A 19,762-nucleotide genomic window follows, 5' to 3' on the forward strand; every position below is an offset into this window, starting at 1 on the left:
TTTAGCTTTTAAGTTCAAAGGGAGAATTATGATAGAAATTTCGCCTTTATCTAAATTTTTTTGAAATTATGGCCGATATTGAAAAAAAATTACTCCGACTTATAGGCAAAATTTTCCAGAACTTGGGCTCTATTTTTTGTCTATATCTATTACGGCATCTCAGTGAGCTCGATCATTATTTTTCAATATTTAGAACCAGAATCTTTAGAACCAGACACTAGAATAATCATAGTAATCAAATTTAATAATGATATAAGTAGAAATAAGAAATTACTCCATTTACTGGGTTTCGAGCGTATATTGATAAATCTTATTGTGCGTGTGTATCCTGTACGCTATGTATGCATTATTACACTAATCATCCGATGGCCCAGAAATTTTTAAAGGTTGTTTAGCTTACCTTTACCAAGGTTTTAAATACAAATTGTCAATTCCCCCCCTCCCAGATCCCCTTAATAGTTTTCGCACTGACAGAAATTAGAGAACGTTCAACACCAACAATTGACGGTTTCTTTCGGTCATGATATTCACATTTTCTGAGTATTCAATTAACGGGTTAGCTAATAATGAAATCTGTCATCTAATACGTATCTGAAATCATAAAATTTCTTTTTCAACAAATTCTGTGAATTTGTTATTCAACAGTTTCATAAATTTAGTATTCTACCAAATTTTTCAAATACTTTTCAAATTAAAAAATAGCATCGCTATTTTACATGCAGAGAAAGTTGTGCAGGGGGAGGGGGAATTGTCGGTGGAGTCTTTACCAAGGAATTTTTCTCTGAGACATTTTCCTAGAATTTGCTTCGTCTTGAGATGACAGCAATGGGCGACGGGTAGGCTTAAAAAAAAAAATTACTGTTATATTCAAAGTTGAATGGTGCATCTTTCACTTACTGATCCAAATGGCCTGTTAAGACACTAGCTATCTTTTTTTTTAACTGGCTTTTATGTTGTTGTTTTTTCATCCTCTCACTAAAGAAGAAATAGCTATAACAAAAGGACCCACGCGCCATCCCCATCTCAAGTACAAGAGATGATTACTCTTATGCCAGACCTATTTTTTTCAAAGTTAAGGAAGGAGTAGAATCTTTTTCGCATAATCTTTAAAAGTAGGAAACAAAAATGGGCTTCAAAACACTTTCTCATGCTATAATTTGGGTTGTAGATTGATTCATGAAAATTTTAATTATCCTATTCAACACTTTCTGCTAGTTAGTAAAAAGTCACAAAACTATAGTTTTATAATGATCCTTTCGCTTAATTCCTTAAGCTAAAGAATACAGACCGAATTTAAGCTTTTTGAAGTTCAACTTGGCAATGCCATTTTTTCAACAGGCGTGGGGAAATGGATTTTTTCAATCTACTTGTTAGTATATTTATTTATAGGATAATTATTGAGACAACCGGTTAGAAGGTGAAAGGAAGAGTATATGTCTTTGCTTTTTGCCTTAATCTTTTAGAAAGCTGAGATAAAAATTCTTCCAAGCCTCAAGAATAGGTAAGGAGTATAGGTTACCAAACCTGTGCATTCATTCTTGAAAACTTTGCTCATACAACAGTTTCCAAATGAAAAAAAAGCTGCTGTTCAGCAGTTTTACCGAAATTTAGATGGGTGATAGCAACACCGACCCTGACAAAGAATATCAAAGGGTTTGTCCTTCCGAGAAAGGAAAAAACAAGACTCACATTTGGGCTGTGATTCTTCTGGGATCGGGTTCCTCTGAATGGTCTCGAGAGGAGGTACCCTTCTCCTCCCTCCATCCATGCACAAGGGTGATTATTTGTTTCATAGGATGCACTGAAGACACATTGGGATCGGTCCAGAATTTTTTTTTGCATATCTTGCTTAATAGCTAACATAACTTCATGGCATATAAATATATGTTAAATAGGTCTAAATTGTTAGCAATACCCTGTAATTTTTATCAATTATTCTTCGAAAAATCATAGAAAGAAAACTGGTCTCACTACACTAGAAACTATTATCTTCTAGTGTAATTTCAAAAATAGGAAATATACCTATTGTTTTAGGGAAAAGCAAAAGGAGCACAAGCAGCACTTTCCTATAATTTTATAATCCTTTTTTCGAGAGAAAAAGCTACTCAGGTAAATTTTCCAAAGCAAATAGCAAACCCAGATGTCTAGCAAATGATGTGCTTTAAACAAATCAAGATATAAAAGTCTATATTTGACAAGGGTGAGAAAAGTATATTTTACAAGCAAAATTTGGAACATATTTACAGCATTCCAAACAATGGCGCCAATTGGAGGAGGATGTAGAGGAGCCAGGGGGAATTTACCCCCTAGTAGATTTTCTCCACCCCTCTCCCTAGATTTTGCCTTTTCTTGGTATTTTAATTGAAAATGCCCTTTTTGAATTTTATTGGAATATAAAACTAAAACAAAATTCCCATCCCCTCTAGATATTGAAAAAAAGGAATCCACTGCAACATTTTCACGAACTGGCACCACTAATTCCAAATAAAACTTGCAAACAATTTTTTTATTACGTATTAATGGATATTTTTACAGACCAAATACAAGTTTTTTTTTTGAAGATACTGACATGACTTTAAGAAAAAGAAAAAGGCTGCTGGGGTGAGATTTGAAAAGCAACTAATTTCTATGTCACAAAAATTAACATTACCCGACTATAACATTATGACATTATGGCAATTATTAACATTATTACATCCGACTTATAACATTACCCGACCTCTAGCTTATGTTTTCCTTATTGCAGGTAAAATATCTATCTAATACAAAACAGGTTGAAAATAGCTTTTTATTCTGCCCATTTCCGTATTTGGCATAAGATATAAGCAGTTTTTTTTTTCTTAAGAGTTGTCAAAAGTCCATTTTTTTAGAGTACTCTCTTTGCAGCAAGCCAAATAGAGGCTTTACAGCTAAACAAGACAATTCAACTCATAGTTTGATATACAGGCCTAAGCTGCACTTATGCCCAGTAGCTATAACAAAAACAATTCATACCACACGTGGGAGTATTCTAATAGACCTTCAAGAGAATGTTCTGGATTGTTGTATATTGTGTCCAAAATCTTCACACTCCCTCGAGTAAGATTAGAAAGACCCCCCTGTCGCGGTGTTCCATTTTTCACTTTGAACCAAGTGGAGACATATCCTAAAACAATAAATTGATATAAAAAAATCGAAAGTGAACATCCAGTATAAACAAGCAAAAGATTCAAGCAATATTATATCTATTGTATATATCTTTTTTATAAAAAAGACACTCTTCAAAGAAAAGTAAAGAGCCATATTAAAACATAAAACGAACAATTGTTTAAACATATACTTACGATTGAAAAGGGGGCTTGCTTAATGTCGGGTATGTAGTTGGTTAGAAACCTTCGTTGATCAATATCATGGTCAAAAGGATCAAAGCAGCAAAATGAATGAATTTTGAAAGTTTTGAGAATTCGGGGTGCAAAAAGTGGCCAAAAAATTATCGTTAAGAAGACCAAGTCGCTAACACTCTGAATAAGTGAAGGTCAAGAGGTGATCCTGTGTAATGAGAAGACCAATCAAGTAGACAGCTTCACTTACCTCCATAGTTTTACTAGTAAAAACATTGGGCGCAAGGAAGGTGTTTAAAGTAGAATAGCCAAGCCCCAGAGCATTTTTTCATAGTAAAAAAAAGGTTAGATGAATAGAAAGATAACTCTGCAAACCAAGTCTAGAATATTGGGAGCTGCAGTGATGACAGGGTGAAGCGTGGTTCTGAAGTCTGAGTGCTTCGAAAGACAGGGAAGGATTTGCTATATGTTTTTTAGAGAAATTGTCTAAGGATCGTTTGGGTACCCGTCTAACTGACCGCAATTTAAACAGAGAGCTATGAAAAATATGGTTCAATACCCCTTTTAGGGCTACAACGAGAGAAAGTTTGAGATGGTTGGGACACGTCCTGTGGATGAAAGATGATAGATTGCCAAAGATCATCCTTGTTGGCCAACCATCTAGGACCAAACAAAAAGCAGGTTGTCACAGAATGGGTGGAAGGATGTCCTAAGGAGGGATTCAGGGGAAACTGGAACAGAGGAAGTCTTTAAATAGACTGGGATTGAGGAGTAGCATGCGTACCTGCGTTGGTCTCAGACAGCTTGGCACTACAGTGGGTTTGTCAGTAGTAGTAGCATTATTTTATTGTGAGAGGGTAGAAGGACTAGGTAGCCTGGAAATAGATTTTTTTTTTCCTGATCAATTTAAAACTTACAATGGTGTGTTTTTGAGCCTAAAGCAACGTACTTCACAAATTTAAAATCCAAAACAAGAATTCTCTTTTTAAAAAAGAGCCCAAAAAAACATTTTTCTTGATCAGCTCAAAACTTATATTCTCAAGTCCCCAGACTAAAAGAACCTCGACAGAGAAAAAAAGATTAAAGAAAATACTGGTTTCCTCTACAACAGGCTCAACTAAAGGCCAGGAAAAGGCTAACTGGCTTTTTCCCAGAGTACTTGTTACATAATAAAAACTTAAGATGGGTTTCATTTAAGATAGTTATTTTGTTCAAAACAGTTATAAGGTGAAATAAATAATCCTCCAAGGATGGCATGATCCCTAAAGTTCGTATTGCTATAATAATAAAAATTTCCAGTTATTTACACATAGGATTTGTAATGGAAAAGGGGATGCTTGTGTAATTGTAGCTTTCAGGTACTGATCTACAGCTAAAAAGGACCTAATTTTTTGTCGTGGGAGGGGGTAAGGGTCTTGAAGATAGGTAAAAACAAATTTTCCCTGATCAAATGGAAACTTAAAGCTGTAATCCTACAGGCAAAGACAAACTTGTAATACAAGTAGTATTTCAGGGCACTATCCCCAGGAAAGGCATGGGGGACAGCATGTTGCATGCGCCTTTGGTGTTATTTTGTTCCTTACTATTATGATACATGTTAATATAATGAATGTGTTCTTGCCAGTAACAGTATTAATATTACTTGGACACAATAACTATGCCATACATATGAATCATTTTCTGTAATATTTAATTACACCTTTTTGCACCATGGTGGCCAAACTCCCACCATGCCGCACTTTATATGACATAATGGCAAACTTCTACCAGTCTATCCCTCTTTAAACCACATTGGTACATTTACACACATTTGGCACACCTTCACATTGCCAAACAAATTTGAGCATGTCCTGCCCCTTTGTACCAAACTTTCGATGTATGGCACAAATCTATCGTCCTTGATGCAATTCTGTCATATGTACCCCACATTTGCCATGGACGAAACACTTAGCCATGCAAGGTACACTCCCACCATGCCTGGTATGCACCAAGGGGTGTACATGATTTTTGAAAGTGGATAAACCCTTTGGTTTGCCAATTTTGTGCCACCTAGATTACATCTTGGAGTGCATCTTGTAGAACATCCCATTTGGTACAGTTTCGCCCACCTTGGTACACTTCCCAAATACCTAAAACAGTTCTCCTATACTTGGTGTATTTCTACCAGATGGACATATAGGACATACCACACAGTGTACATGATCTTTGAAAGTGAGTGTCCCCTCATCAGAAAGATGGCTTTGACTTTGATAATGACAGTTCGACCTTAATCCCGCCAAAATCAAAGAAACATAATTATAAAGCTTGCACATTGGCAATTTCAAAACAATTGCTGGCAATAAGGTGGAGGCTATGGTCCTCTGCTGGTAGTATTTATGTCACCTTAGTTGTTTTGTTCAATGTTGATCTTAATAAATTTTTACTTTTGAAAAATTATGAAATTCAACCCAACCTCAAAAACTACTGGGACTGGAATAGAACGAAAATCCAACTTGTGAATTTATTCAATAGGCCAACAACTTTGCTGATAAGAATAATTTTATAATAGTACTAAGTTCGCAACAAGTATCCAAGTGGAATCTATTATTCCCCTTTGAAGAAAGTGTTAAAGTTCAGAACTATTGGCTTGCTCGCTCTATACCCTTTCCATTTAAATTCTAATATAACAGCTTTCCATATAACAAGGGAATATTGGGCATTCACCACTGAGACCCTCCCCAACTTGCACACAATAAAAGAAAGCATCTAGAAGAAAAAAGAAAACATAGAGAAATTAAACAAAATGTAAATACAATACTCAATACAAAAATCACAAAAAGTACCAAAATAAACAGAGAAACCTTATCAGAAAGGTAGTAAAAGAACGCGAAGAGTTGATTGCTGGTGAATCAACAACAAATCCAAAATAATTTTGGCACTACGTCTCCTCAGCCAATCCTTCAAGGCAGTGCATCCCTTATCTTAACAAAGAGTACAGCACAAGGTGACTAATCCTAAAGACAATACTGATAAGCTGAAGCACTAATCTCGCTACTGATTCATTGCTCAATTCACCACCTACAATGCCATCAACTATGACTCTTATGTAAGCTGACCAAGTAAGTCAGAAATAGATTTTACTGGAATAAAATATAAGACACATATGAAATTATGAAGTTATGAAACTACCACTTCTTATTAAGGTAAGAGTTAGGAAATTAACCATAAAAGATCCACAAAGCTTGGAAAACAAGGATATATGTGGACATTGGAGAAAATTGGGAAGAGCTCTTCAGAAGAGCCCTAACTCTTCAGTGTTTCCTAAGTAAATATTATAATTTTTTTAAATTGTTTTTAATTCAGCCCTAAAACGGACTTACAAAGTGATACCCAGCCCTTAATTATTGGCCAGTAGTAAATGGCTAAAAATAATTATAAAAACTATTTGATAAAATCTTAGTATTTACTTAGGTAACACTGAAGAGTTAGGGCTCTTCTGAAGGGAACATGAAAATAATGTAAAAGTTGTATGACTATATTCCTTATTCATGCCAATTTCAAATTTGATGGTTGCTTTTCTTTGAAACACACCCCACCCTCCTTCTCTTTGATGGTCCTTCATCTAGCCATATTTTCCAGTGAGAATGAAATTGTCCAGAGGAAATTTCTCCAAAGATGGGAGGGGGGGCATGGGGGAGGAACTATCCATGTAGGGAATTTCTGTGTGGAAAGGTAATTTTCCATGGAAGAGGGGCCAGTTCTCCCAGAATTATTTAAAAAACAGTCAGAAATTAAATAAGAAAAAAAGTTACAATAAAAACAATAAAACAAGTGCTTTCAACTAAAAGTAAGGACCAGCATTAAAAGTTATAACAAACTGAAACTATTACTCATATAAGGGAAATTTTTCCCCTCCTTTAATACCTTGCTCTTTACACTAAAGTTTGACTTCTGTCCTTTAAGAGCAACAGCTTAAACACAAGAGCCATTTAATTAGAATGAGAACCTTTTTTAAAAGTAATGTACTAAAAGACTTTATGACTCTATACTCGTCCAGCATTCAACAAAGTTTGATGAGATTGAAAACAAAATACAGGCTCTCCAAAACACAGACCTAGCTTTAGAAAACAGGGTTAAACAGCATGAAACCCATCTCAATGATACAGAGCAGGAAAAACAGCTAAATCAGCTTGTATTTCAGGGTGTTGACCAAAGTAGGAGTCTTCCCATGTCTGAGTGTGTATTGAATGTGATTATGGATGAAATGCATATTTCTCATTTTATTTAATGGCAATAGTTTCTGTATTTAAATTTCAAGCAAATTCCACAGATTCTGGCACCATTGAAAATGCAAAAAAGCGTCCTTCACCTTTGTTGGTTGTGTTCAAGTCTGCTGAGAATGGAAGAAAAGTGTTTGCATCCAAGTCAAAGATTGCTCAGTTGGGATTTTTTGCTACCAAGTACCTGACATAAAAAAAAGCAGATTCTTGACTTGGCTAAGAGTAAGCACAGAGATGTTTGGTCAAACAATGGGATGATTTTTGGAAAAGATTCAATGGGAGAGGTCTGTGAAATTCAAGCTATGGCTGAAGTGGTCTGTTTGCCAAATCTGACCACATAATTTTGAGTCTTGTAAATTATGTTGTTCTATTACTTGTATGCTTGTTTCCCCTTTATATTTTATAGTCAAGTTTTCAATTCCTTTTGCATTTCTCTCTTTCTTTTCCCTTGTTCTTTCTGCCTATCAGTATGTTTTAAGAAAATTTTCTGACAAGATTATATATGATTGAATTTCAATTTTTGAGTCAAATGAAACTTGTATTGTATGAGGTTTACTGATGTGTCATATATTGCTTACACAGATGATATTCTCCTTATCAGTAGATGCAAATCTTCCCTGTCCTGCACAGTTCAAAGGGGTAATAAAAGATTTCCTTGATATTGCACTAAATCTGGATCTTGAAAAATGTGAGTATATTTGTTTTAACAGTACCTTACCAAATAGTCCTCTCCAAATTAAAAATAGATCCATTCCCTCTATTGGAAATTTTTGGTGGCTTGGTTTAACTATTTGTTAAAATGTTTTGTCCTTCTGCCAGACTGCAATATCTGAAGCTTGTAAAAAAGTCACATGACAGATCACAGATACATGTTTATTTTTTTTTTCAGGGGTTATTGTATTGACCCAGTGGTCCTAGAATGTTGTGTGAGGGCTCATTCTAACGGAAATTAAAAGTTCTAGTGTCCTTTTCAAGTAAACAAAAAAAATTGGAGGGCACCTAGGCCCCCTCCTACACTCAATTTTTTCCCAAAGTCACCAGATCAAAATTCTGAGATAGGCATTTTATTCAGCATAGTTGAAAAACCTAATAACTATGTCTTTGAAGACAACTTACTCCCCCACAGTCCCCATGGGAGGGGCTGCAATTTACAAACTTTGACCAGTGTTTACACATAGTAATTGTTATTAGAAGGTGTACAGACGCTTTCAGGGGGATTTTTTGGTTGGGAGGAGGGGGCTATGTGGGGAAAACTTTCCATGGAGGAATATGTTGTGGGGGAAGAAGAAAATTAATGTGGGCAGGAATTTTTAGCATTTTGTTAAAGAACGACGAAAATATAAGTATGAAAAAGTTTTTTAAACTGAAAGTAAGAAGCAGCATTAAAACTTAAAACAAACAGGACTTATTATGCATAGGAGGGGTTCACCTCCTCCTAATACCTTGCTCTTTATGCTGAAATAATTTTATTAATTTCAACTATTTGTTCTATGGCCTTTGTGATTCAGGGGTCATTCTTAAGGAATTGGAACAAAATTTAAGCTTTAGTGTAAAGAGCAAAATATTGACAAGGGGACAAACCTCCTCATATATGTAATAAAAACATACAAATATAGAAGTTTGTCATGTAAGTTAATTTGTAAGTTATGTATATTTTTACTATTAAAAGTGTTTGTAAAAATCAAAAGTTCTAGTTGCCTTTTTGAATAACCAAAAAATTGGAGGGTAACTAGGCCTTCTTGCCCACTCCTATTTTCTCAAAATCATCCAATCAAAACTATGAGAAAGCCATTTAGCCATAAAAATAAATTAATATGCAAGTTCTGTTTTAATTATTCATGTGCAGAGCCAAAATCAAAACATGCATTAGTTCAAAAACGTTCTGAAATTAATCAAAAAACAAGTTTTTTTTTAACTTAAAGTAAGGAACAATATTAAAACTTAAGACAAAGGAAATTACTCGGTATATGAAAGAGGCTGTCCCCTCCTAAACGCCCCACTCTTTACACTACAGTTTTTACTGTTTTAAAAAGTAGAGTTGAGAGAAAGAGTCAAAATTTAGCGTAAAGAGCAGGGCATTGAGGAGGGAACAGCCCTTTCATAGATGGAGTAAATTCTGTTTGTTTTAAGTTTTAATATTACTCCTTAATTTTAGTTTAAAACAAGAGCCAAGAGCTCATATGGCACTTGTGACGAGGCGAGAAGAGCTAAGAGCCAAGAGATCATATGGTATGAGCTCTAACAAAATTCTATGAATCAATAGATTGATTTAAAAAGGAAAATAATAGGCTTAATGCCGGTCAAGATTTAAAATAAGAGCTCTGAGTCACAAAGTCCTTCTAAATATCAAAATTCATTAAGATCCGATCACCCACTCGTAAGTTATAAATACCTAATTTTTTCTAATTTTTCCTCTCCCTTTTGCCCCCCAGATGGTCGAATCTGGGAAAACGACTTTAAGTCAAATTGTGCAGCTCCCTGACACGCCTACCAATTTTCATTGCCCTAGCACGTCCAGAAGCACCGAACTCGCCAAATCACTGAACCCCTCCCCCCAACTCCCCCAAAGAGAGCGAATCCAGTACGATTCTGTCAATCACGTATCAAGGACATTTGTTTATTCTATCCACCAAGCTTCATCCCAATTCCTACACTCCAAGTGTTTTTCCAAGATTTCCCCCTCCAAATCCCCACAATGTCAAAAGATCTGGTCGGGATTTGAAATAAGAGCTCTGAGACATGAATTCCTTCTAAAAATCAAATTTCATTACGATCTGATCATCTATTCGTAAGATATAAATACTCCAATTTTCATATTTTCCAAGAATTCCGGTTCCCCCCTCCAACTCCCCCGAATGCCACAGGATCTGGTCGGAATTTGAAATTAGAACTTCAAAGCACAAGATCCTTCTAAATATCAAATTTCATTAAGATCTGATCACCCTTTCGTAAGTTACAAATACCCCAATTTTCAAAATTAACCCCCCCCCCAATTCCACCAAAGAGAGCAGATCCGGTCCAGTTATGTCAGTCACGTATCTTAGACAGGTTTCTATTCCTCCCATCCAGTTTCATCCTGATCTCACCGCTTTAAGTATTTTCTAAGATTTCCGGTCCCCCCAACTGCCCCCCCCCAATTACGCTTGATCCGGTTGAGATTTAAAATAAGATATCGGAGTTACGAGGTCCTTCTAAATATGAAGTTTCATGAAGATCCGACCACTCCTTCGTTAAGTTAAAAATACATCATTTTTCTTATTTTTCAGAATTACCCCCCCCCCCGCAATTGAGCGGATCCGTTCCAATTATGTAAATCACGTATGCAAGACTTCTGCTTATTTTTCCAACCAAGTTTCATCCCAATCCCTCCAATCTAAGCGTTTCCCATCATTTTAGGTTTCCCCACCCCAAACTTCCCCCAATGTCACCAGATCCGGTAAGGATTTAAAATAAGAGCTTTGAGACACGATATCCTTCTAAAAATCAAATTTCATGGAGATCCAATCATCCGTTTGTAAGTTAAAAATACCTAATTTTTTCTAATTTTTCAGAATTAACCCCCCCCCCCCAACTACCCCAAAGAGAGCGGATCCATTCTGGTTATGTCAATCATGTATCTAGGACTCGTGTTTTTTTCCACCAAGTTTCATCCTGATCCCTCCACTCTAAGTGTTTTCCAATTTTTAGGTTTCTCCCTCCCAACCCCCCCCCCAATGTCACCATATCCGGTCGGGTTTAGAATAAGAGCTCTGAGCCACAATATCCTTCTAAATATCAAATTTCATTGAGATCCGATCAGCCGTTCGTAAGTTAAAAATACCTCATTTTTTTATTTTTCAGAAATACCCCCCCCCCCCCCCAACTACCCAAAAGAGAGCGGATCCGTTCCGTTTATGTCAATTATCTATCTAGGACTTGTGTTTATTTTTCCCACCATGTTTCATCCCAATCCCTCCACTCTAAGTTGTTTCCAAGTTTTAGGTTTCCCCCTCCCAACTCCCCGCCCCCATCACCAGATCCGGTCGGGATTTAAAATAAGAGCTCTAAGACACGATATCCTTCTAAACATCAAATTTCATTGAGATCCAATCACCCACTTGTAAGTTGAAAATACCTCATTTTTCTAATTTTTAAGAATTACTCCCCCCCAACTACCCCAAAGAGAGCAAATCAGTTCCGATTATGTCAATCATGTATCTGGGATTTGCGCTTATTTTTCCCATCAAGTTTCATCCCAATCCCTCCACTCTAAGTGTTTTCCAAGATTTTAGGTTTCCCCCCCTCCAACTCCCCCCAATGTCATCAGACCCAGTCGGGATTTAAACTAAGAGCTCTGAGACACAATATCATTCCAAATATCAAATTTCATTAAGATCCAATCACCCGCTCATAAGTTAAAAATACTTCATTTTTTCTATTTTTTCTGAATTAACCGGCCCCCACTCCCCCTTCAGATGGTCAAATCGGGAAAACGACTATTTCTAATTTAATCTGGTTTGGTCCCTGATACGCTTGCCAAATTTCATCGTCCTAGCTTACCTGGAAGTGCCTAAAGTAGCAAAACCGGGACTTTAGGTTTTCCCCCTCCAACTCCCCCCAATGTCAATAGATCCGGTCAGGATTTAAAATAAGAGCTCTGAGACACAATATCATTCCAAACATCGAATTTCATTAAGATCCAATCACCACTGATAAGTTAAAAATACTTCATTTTTTCTATTTTTTGTGAATTAACCAAGCCCCCACTCCTCCCCCAGATGGTCAAATCGGGAAAACGACTATTTCTAATTTAATCTGGTCCGGTCCCTGATACGCTTGCCAAATTTCATTGTCCTAGCTTACCTGGAAGTGCCTAAAGTAGCAAAACCAGGACCAACAGACAGACCGACAGACAGACAGACAGAATTGGCGACTGCTATATGTCACTTGGTTAATACCAAGTGCCATAAAAAACTAGTTTTTTTTTTATTTAATGCAATCAAAAGGCTGTGGTTTCTTTGTATTCAGTTTTTTTTTCTGATCACTCTGTACTTTATCTTTCTGGGACCTTTATTCTACTGAAAAAGAGTGACTTATGTAAACTACATAGATGTTCCTATATATACTTTTAATACCAGATTTTACCTCCCTCATGTCAAAATTGGAGAATAATCCAAAAATACAAAGCTCCCAATGGAAATGCAAAACTAAAGGAGCTTCATGATAAGTTATTAGCACAAGCATATCAATGACCTATCCCATTTCATAGGCTCATCTCTTTATGTTGACCTTTTTCCTTGCTGATTTTGTTGTAATTATTGTCTTATACCTTTATTCTCATCTGTTTGCTCTACTGGTTTTGTTGTATTTATGTGTTGTTTTCTTTTATGATGTTTATTTTGTTTTCTCTGTTTTTACTCCACTATCCTCACATTATTTTATGCAGTGGGTTATATATAAATTATTATTATTATTATATGGGAGGGGGAAGAGTTGAGGTAGTTACTTCAAAATACTTTCCCAGGCATACTTTAGTCTATAGGCCAATCCCTGAAAGTTTCATTTTCATAACTTAAACCCTTTCTAACATATCCAACAGTAATTAAAGTAGAATTTTATCATATCTGCATGTAATATTACCAAAACACTCATTCAATCAATTAGCAATCTCCTTTGTATCAGAGATAGTTCTGCCATCAATTTTTCTCATGTTAGGTAGGGTTAGATGCAATGGGACAGCTTTAGACACATACTGCCACAAATTTTTAAGATTTGGTTTAGAATCAGGGGTAATTTATTCTTTTTAATTGTAAACCATCTTCTGGGTTATATAGTGCAACTGATATTGGCATTTGCAAATTTTTCATAATGATTGTAACACTTGTATTTTGTATAGGCCTATTTATGCACAGCCCAATCTTTCTTCTTTCTTTGTTTTTTTTTTGTACTATTAGGGATGTAAGGGATTATTTTTGGTCTTTCTGATCCATAAATCTTGGTGTGTTTGGTTTCCAGGTCAAGAAGAGATGATCTGAAAAAATTTCAATTGGGCGAAGGGTTTGAGTAGTCATACAGGAGGGGTGGTAAGCTGGGGGATAGGCCTACCCTAAACCATGAGACCAACTAACTTCAGGTATGTTCAAATAACCATAGCTCTATACCAATAGAGGGATATTCTGGGTACTCTGCTTAAATATTAGGTCAGACAAAATCAGGGGAGAATCAATTTGATTTGAGCAAGCAGACCCCTGGCTCTTAAATCACTCTTGACCTAAGTATAATTTGGAAGAAGAGTAAAAAGGTTTAAAATATCTACCTTTAGTCCAAGTTTAGTTTAGATTTAACAGCAGACAGTAAACAAGAAGTATGGTAGGAAGAAAAGAGCAGCACTATTGAAAATACAATGCTTCTGTAGGCTAATTTAGGCTATATATTTGAGGATGGAAGGGGTACAATGATGCAAATAACCACTAAACAGCTGTCAACTCAAGTTTGCCGTAGATTTTCAACCCTTTTAAGTCTTATACACTAGCCTAGTTAGAAAGAATCATAACTAGCCTAGGCTACTTTTTAGGAAAGAAAAAACCTCTTATCTAGAATTTTCCAAAATACGGTAGAACTACTATTAAATCCTACAAAATAAAAATCGATTTAGCCTACCAATAGGTTGGAACTTCATATCACTCATTCTAGAAATTGATTTCGCTATTTTGTTTTTAAATGTTCTGCTAGCAAATAAGGCAAAGATGTCGTTCATGTAAATATTGCCAACGCTTCGCAAGAAAAAGTACCACAAAACGCCCTAAAATTGTGCCACTGATCAAAGATTGTACCATATCTATTTTTTTGCGTGTTGTGCTACGGGCAAGACGAAAATTTTTTTTGCTACGTACAACACGAGGACAATCGGAAAATTACAGTACAATAAAGAGAACAAAGTATCAGTTATCTTCTTTCAAAGATATTTGGGAGACCTCATTTCCCCTGCAGAGACCATTTTGGTGTCATTCCTCCAAATTCATGCTCACCTATTTTCTATTTACCGTGAAGATGGCTGTGCTACTTCATGCTATATTATTACCGCAAGAGGCCAAAAACAGGCACTTAAATAAACGTGTAAAGGAAAATTTAAAACTCTAGAAAAGAAAACAAATAAACTACAATTCCCTCCAGTCGCTGCGTTCTGACGCCCAGTAAATTATTATGCGATATTGTACCACATTTTGCAAAATGTACAAGGAAATTTGTGATTGTACCTGAATGTAACTTTAGAGGTAAATTGTACAAAAATGGTACAATTGTACCGCTGTTGGCAAAAAAGGTGCATTTTTAAACACATTAGACTGGAGGCGTTTACTCTTCTAAGTCAAATGCAATTCTTGCCAAGTATATTCCTCTTTTCTGTTAGTTGTATACAAGGCATTATTTGTGTTGCCTAGCAACTGGTGATTGTTGGTAAGAGCCAAAACCTCGAACTTTCACGAGCTCAAACCTGATATGCTTTTCACTTTCAAAAATACCTACTCAATTTCGCTCGACAATACACGAAAAATTGATTAGTACCACAAGGAAACTAAATAACTCAAAGCACCGAAATTGGTTGGCCCAATTTGTTTTCGTAAGCTACTGTTTTTTTTTATCTTCCATGCTTCTAAACGAGCTATCATTATAGAAGAGGAGAACACTTTATTTATACGCTGCTTTTTGGCCGTTTTGTCCGTCAAACACCTATTGGAGACTAAACTGATTGATGGTTCCGCATTATTGTTCCATTATTACAAGCCATTACAATATAAGGATGTAATAACAGCCTCTGAAAGTAGCTCTTTTACATTAACTACAAGTAAAATTTTGTACTGATTCACAAAAATTTAAGTTGGAGAAGTGAAAAATGTATTTTTCAAGATCAAACGTAAGCAAGTGTGTTGTTTTCAATTTTTCGCTTTTTCAGTGAAAATACAAAATAGCGTATTTTTACAATGTTTTAATAAAAAGGGCATTTTCTAAATGCAACGGGGGACACCTTAAAGCCTCGTCCTACACCAGACTCTTAGTCTACAATTGTAAATAGATCTCTTAAACGGCAATATACATGCTTCATTTCAATTCAAGCTTATCTCCGATTTGTGGATTTATCGCTGAAGAAGGTGAGGGCATCTTATAGCAAGTTTGTGACCAAGATCTAAGGATGGCTGATAACTTCGTTAGTACCGAAAATGAAGGATGTCACCACTTCAGCTCTGCTTTGGGCCGAATGATGAGGCTTTGTTTTCACCTGACCAATCATAGACGGTAGGTAAAGTGGCTTATATTTTAGAATGGCAAGGTGGAATCACTTTTCGCCCAAGCTTAGAAGGCAAACATTTCAGAAATTTTAGGTCGAAAGGTTTGAGTTAGGTTGTGGATTTAACCAACTTTATTCATTCTGCATCTGGCTTGGAACTAAATATACGACACATAAAATCTTTAAATGGATGGAAGTATGCAAACCAGTCAGAGAGCCACAAGAGAGACATGTTCTTATTTAAGGTCTTGGGTAACCAGCAGGCAGAAGAAGGTTTGAGAATGGAATCCGACGTAATTGATCGTTCTGAATGCGAAAATCAACGCTGTATAGTCGAAAAATGGGTACTACGTCCCTTTTTCATCAAATTCCCTAGGAATCTGTCTCAAATAACGAAATTCACTTAAAATCAATAAAAATTTCGAAACTACTCCAAAACTGCTCACTCGTTCGTCAAATAAAAGAATATTAAATAACTGTTCAGTGTTCTTTTCCCAATTCCCCCCTCTTTTCGTTTAATTGTAGTCCTTAAAAATTGAAGAAAAAAATTTAAGGAATAATCTTAATTCATTTTGAAAATTTTTCTGCATAAGTTGTATTTTTATTGATCGAATCGGAAGAAAGTTAATTTGTTCTACAAAATAAGCGATTTAGGAAGTATCTCACCATTTTTGTTTTTGAACTATTGGTGAAAATGTGAAGTGATCAAATTTTTAGCTCGAATAACCCTAGGCGTATAGCACAAATGCGCCTGTTCTGATATATCTCCGTAACCTAGCTGAATATAAAAACTTCGTAATAGAATAGCAATATTGTCTATGGATGACCATGCTGGAGCTACTTCAACGGAGAGTGATACAAGAAATATAATTACTTTTAGTTTTGCCTTCGAAATTTCTGAAAAAATTGAATTTTTTTCATATGTGAATAAAGGAAAGTTTGGTAAGATGTACCTAAAGCCAAATGAGTCACTAGAAATTCAAACATATTTTGATTTCAAATGTTTATCAGGTGCATATAACAATGAGGCTGATATTCCTACTACCAGGATCAGGTACCTGTCAATGGTTCCTCATTCTCCTTCTCATCCAGCAGTTATGGAAAAATCCATTAAAGTTTTCCAGAAGGCTGCCAGAGAACTAGGACTGAGTTTCACTGCTGTTACATGCAACTGAGCTGTATTTGAAATTGTACATGCCTTAAGAGTGGAAAATCCAACAACATATTCTAACGTTGTCGTAAGAATGGATGATCTTCATATTTTTATGAATTTTGTGAATGCGATGGGTAACGAAGTCCCAGTTGAACTTTCCAGAAGTGTGAGGTTAGATCTGTTGTATACACCCTTAAGACATGCGCAGATGATACGAAATCCTGAGTACTAGTCATGCAAGTGATGTATTAAAAATTGCTCATGTGCAGCAAGTAGACCATGTAATTTACTTTGTGGCTGTGATGGGATATGTTCGAGTGCTTCTCTTATGCTCTATAAATAATTTTTCTAGTTCTGAAATTTTCAAAGTTTTTTCTATCAATCTTTCCACTCAGGTGGGAAAATTTGACATACTGAGGTTGTATCTCGAAAGTATATTTGTTAAACTAATTGCACGAAAGAGCTATCAGTTGCTATTAGAAGTTATCAAAGTATATCATCCGTTACTTTTCAAATATTTGAATACTAGAGTGATTTTTTTAGGCGAATTAAACAATGAAATCAAGGCCTTTAGCATTACGAGGTACTCGTAATGAGTAGTATCGATTTTCCTATGGTGTGTGATTATCGTGAATTTTTTTTTGCGAAACATGTTTTTAAGAACAAAAAAAAAATACGATCTTTTTTTAAACCTGAAAACTATTGACCCCAGTCGAGTAGTAACGCTCATACTCATAATCAGCGCTTTTGGTTACCCCATATTCCGGTGTCATACCGTCCGCTGCTCACTGATCTTACTAAACATAAACAGTTCAACGCAGAAGATGTGAAAAGGCTTTTATACTAACCTAACCATCTTTATATCTAATCTGAAAAAGATTTGACCTAAGGCGTGCGAAAAAAGTAAACTGACGTAAATCCACATGGAGGTGAACAGTCAAAAGTATGGCGTTTGTCTGCACTATTGGACTAAATTGACCAGGCTCTTTTTAAATCTTCATAGGGTTTCAGCATCAAACTGGCATCAAAATAAATGTAGTCAAGAATATGTAAGAATACAAATAATTTTAAGTAGACCGGTAAAATCTATTAAAAAAACGACCACGATGATTAAAATTGCAGTGTAATCATTTACATTTGAAAATATGTAAATTGGCAAAGATTATTTGATATGGTTTGTTGCAGAAAGACAACATGGCCTTTTGATCTTGTAGTGAGGCAATGGGTTTGATCTTAGCTTTGTAATAGGGGGTCCAGAGTTTGGACCCGGGTGTATACATACAAACAGTACACTAGTGGATCCAGGGGGCCGGGGGCTGCCTCCCCCAAATATTTTTTCTGGCACCCTCTCTTTCCCGGTTTGTTTTCTTTTTTTACTCTTTTTTAGAATAAATTTGTAAATTAGGTCAATTATTGACACCCTTGTCAAATTAGGCCCCCTCAAGATTTTGCTCATTGGTGCCCTCGTCACATTGCCCCCTCCCCAAATATTTTGCTCTAGATCTGCCCGAGATACAGTAAGGCCTTTGACCCTAAAAATATGACTGCTTTCAGATGCAGTCACTAAGGCTAAGAATAAGTGAAGATGAAAACGTAATGTTGGGTACCGAAGAGATTAATCAGGTGGGGAGCTTCACTTACCTTGGTAGCATCAAACAGTTCGTGGTAACGAACTGTAGTAAGGAGTGACCCAGCTCAATAGTAACCGAAACTCTAAAAAACGGAATTTTGATACCAATAGTTACATCAGAAGAATCTTATTTTAATGCTAATTTTAAATATATAAGTTTCATTAACTTTAATCTTACCCATCAAAAGTTACAAGCCTGAGAAAATTCGCCTTATTTTAGAAAACAATGGAACACCCCTAAGTCATAGAATCTTAACGAAAATCACGCCATCACATTAAGCGTATCATAGAACCCCACTTGTAGAAGTTTCAAGCCCCTATCTACAAAAATGTTGATATTGGAAATTTTTGCCAGAAGACCAATCACGGGTGCATGTTTATTTGGTACGATCCCAGTTTATTTGGTACGATACGATCCCAGGGGTGATTGTATCGACCCAGTGGTCCCAGAATGTTGCAGGAGCGCTTATTATAAAGGGAATTAAAAGTTCTAGTGCCCTTCTTAAGTTACCAAAAAAATTGGAGGGCACCAAGGCCCCCTCCCACGCTCATTTTTACCAAATGTCACCATATCAAAATTCTGAGATAGCCATTTTATTCATCATAGTCGAAAAACCTAATAACTATGTCTTTCAGGACGACTTACTCCCCCCCAGTCCCCGTGGGAGGGGCTACATGTTACAAACTTTAACCAGTGTTTACATATTGTAATCGTTATTAGGAAGCGTACAGACGTTTTCGGGGAATTATTTTGGTTTGAGGGGGGGGGGGTGAGAAGTTGAGGGGGAGGTTACGTGGGAGGATCTTTCCATGGAGGAATTTTTCATGGGGGAAGAGAATTTCAATGAAGGGAGCGCATGATTTTCTAGTATTATTTAAAAAACAATAAAAAAATATACATGAAAAGTTTTTTCAATTAAAAGTAAGGAGCAGCATTAAAACTTGAAACTAACAGAAATTATTACGCATGTGAGGGGTTCACCTCCTCATAATACCTCGCTCTTTACGCTAAAGTATTTTTAGTAATTTCAACTATTCATTCTACGCCCTTTGTGATTCAAGAGTCATTCTTAAGGAATTGGGACAAAATTTAAGCTTTTGTGTAAAGAGCGAGGTATTGACGACGGGGCGAACCCC

General features: G+C 36.0%; 1 protein-coding gene across 1 annotated transcript in view; it reads right to left on the bottom strand.

The window, feature by feature from the left end:
* The window catches only part of LOC136029291 (tRNA (adenine(37)-N6)-methyltransferase-like), a 35,481-nt gene extending 21,190 nt beyond the window's left edge, over positions 1–14,291 (bottom strand). The window contains exons 1-2 of the mRNA XM_065707548.1: positions 14,219–14,291; positions 2,995–3,145 (exon numbers count right to left, since the gene is read on the bottom strand). Coding sequence (XP_065563620.1) covers positions 2,995–3,145; positions 14,219–14,246 — 179 coding nt within the window. The 5' untranslated portion in view covers positions 14,247–14,291. The remainder of the gene's footprint in view (positions 1–2,994; positions 3,146–14,218) is intronic.
* Between the last annotated feature and the right edge of the window lie 5,471 nt (positions 14,292–19,762).

Source organism: Artemia franciscana, chromosome 7 (genome assembly GCF_032884065.1).
Source record: "Artemia franciscana chromosome 7, ASM3288406v1, whole genome shotgun sequence".
Classification (NCBI taxonomy): domain Eukaryota; kingdom Metazoa; phylum Arthropoda; class Branchiopoda; order Anostraca; family Artemiidae; genus Artemia; species Artemia franciscana.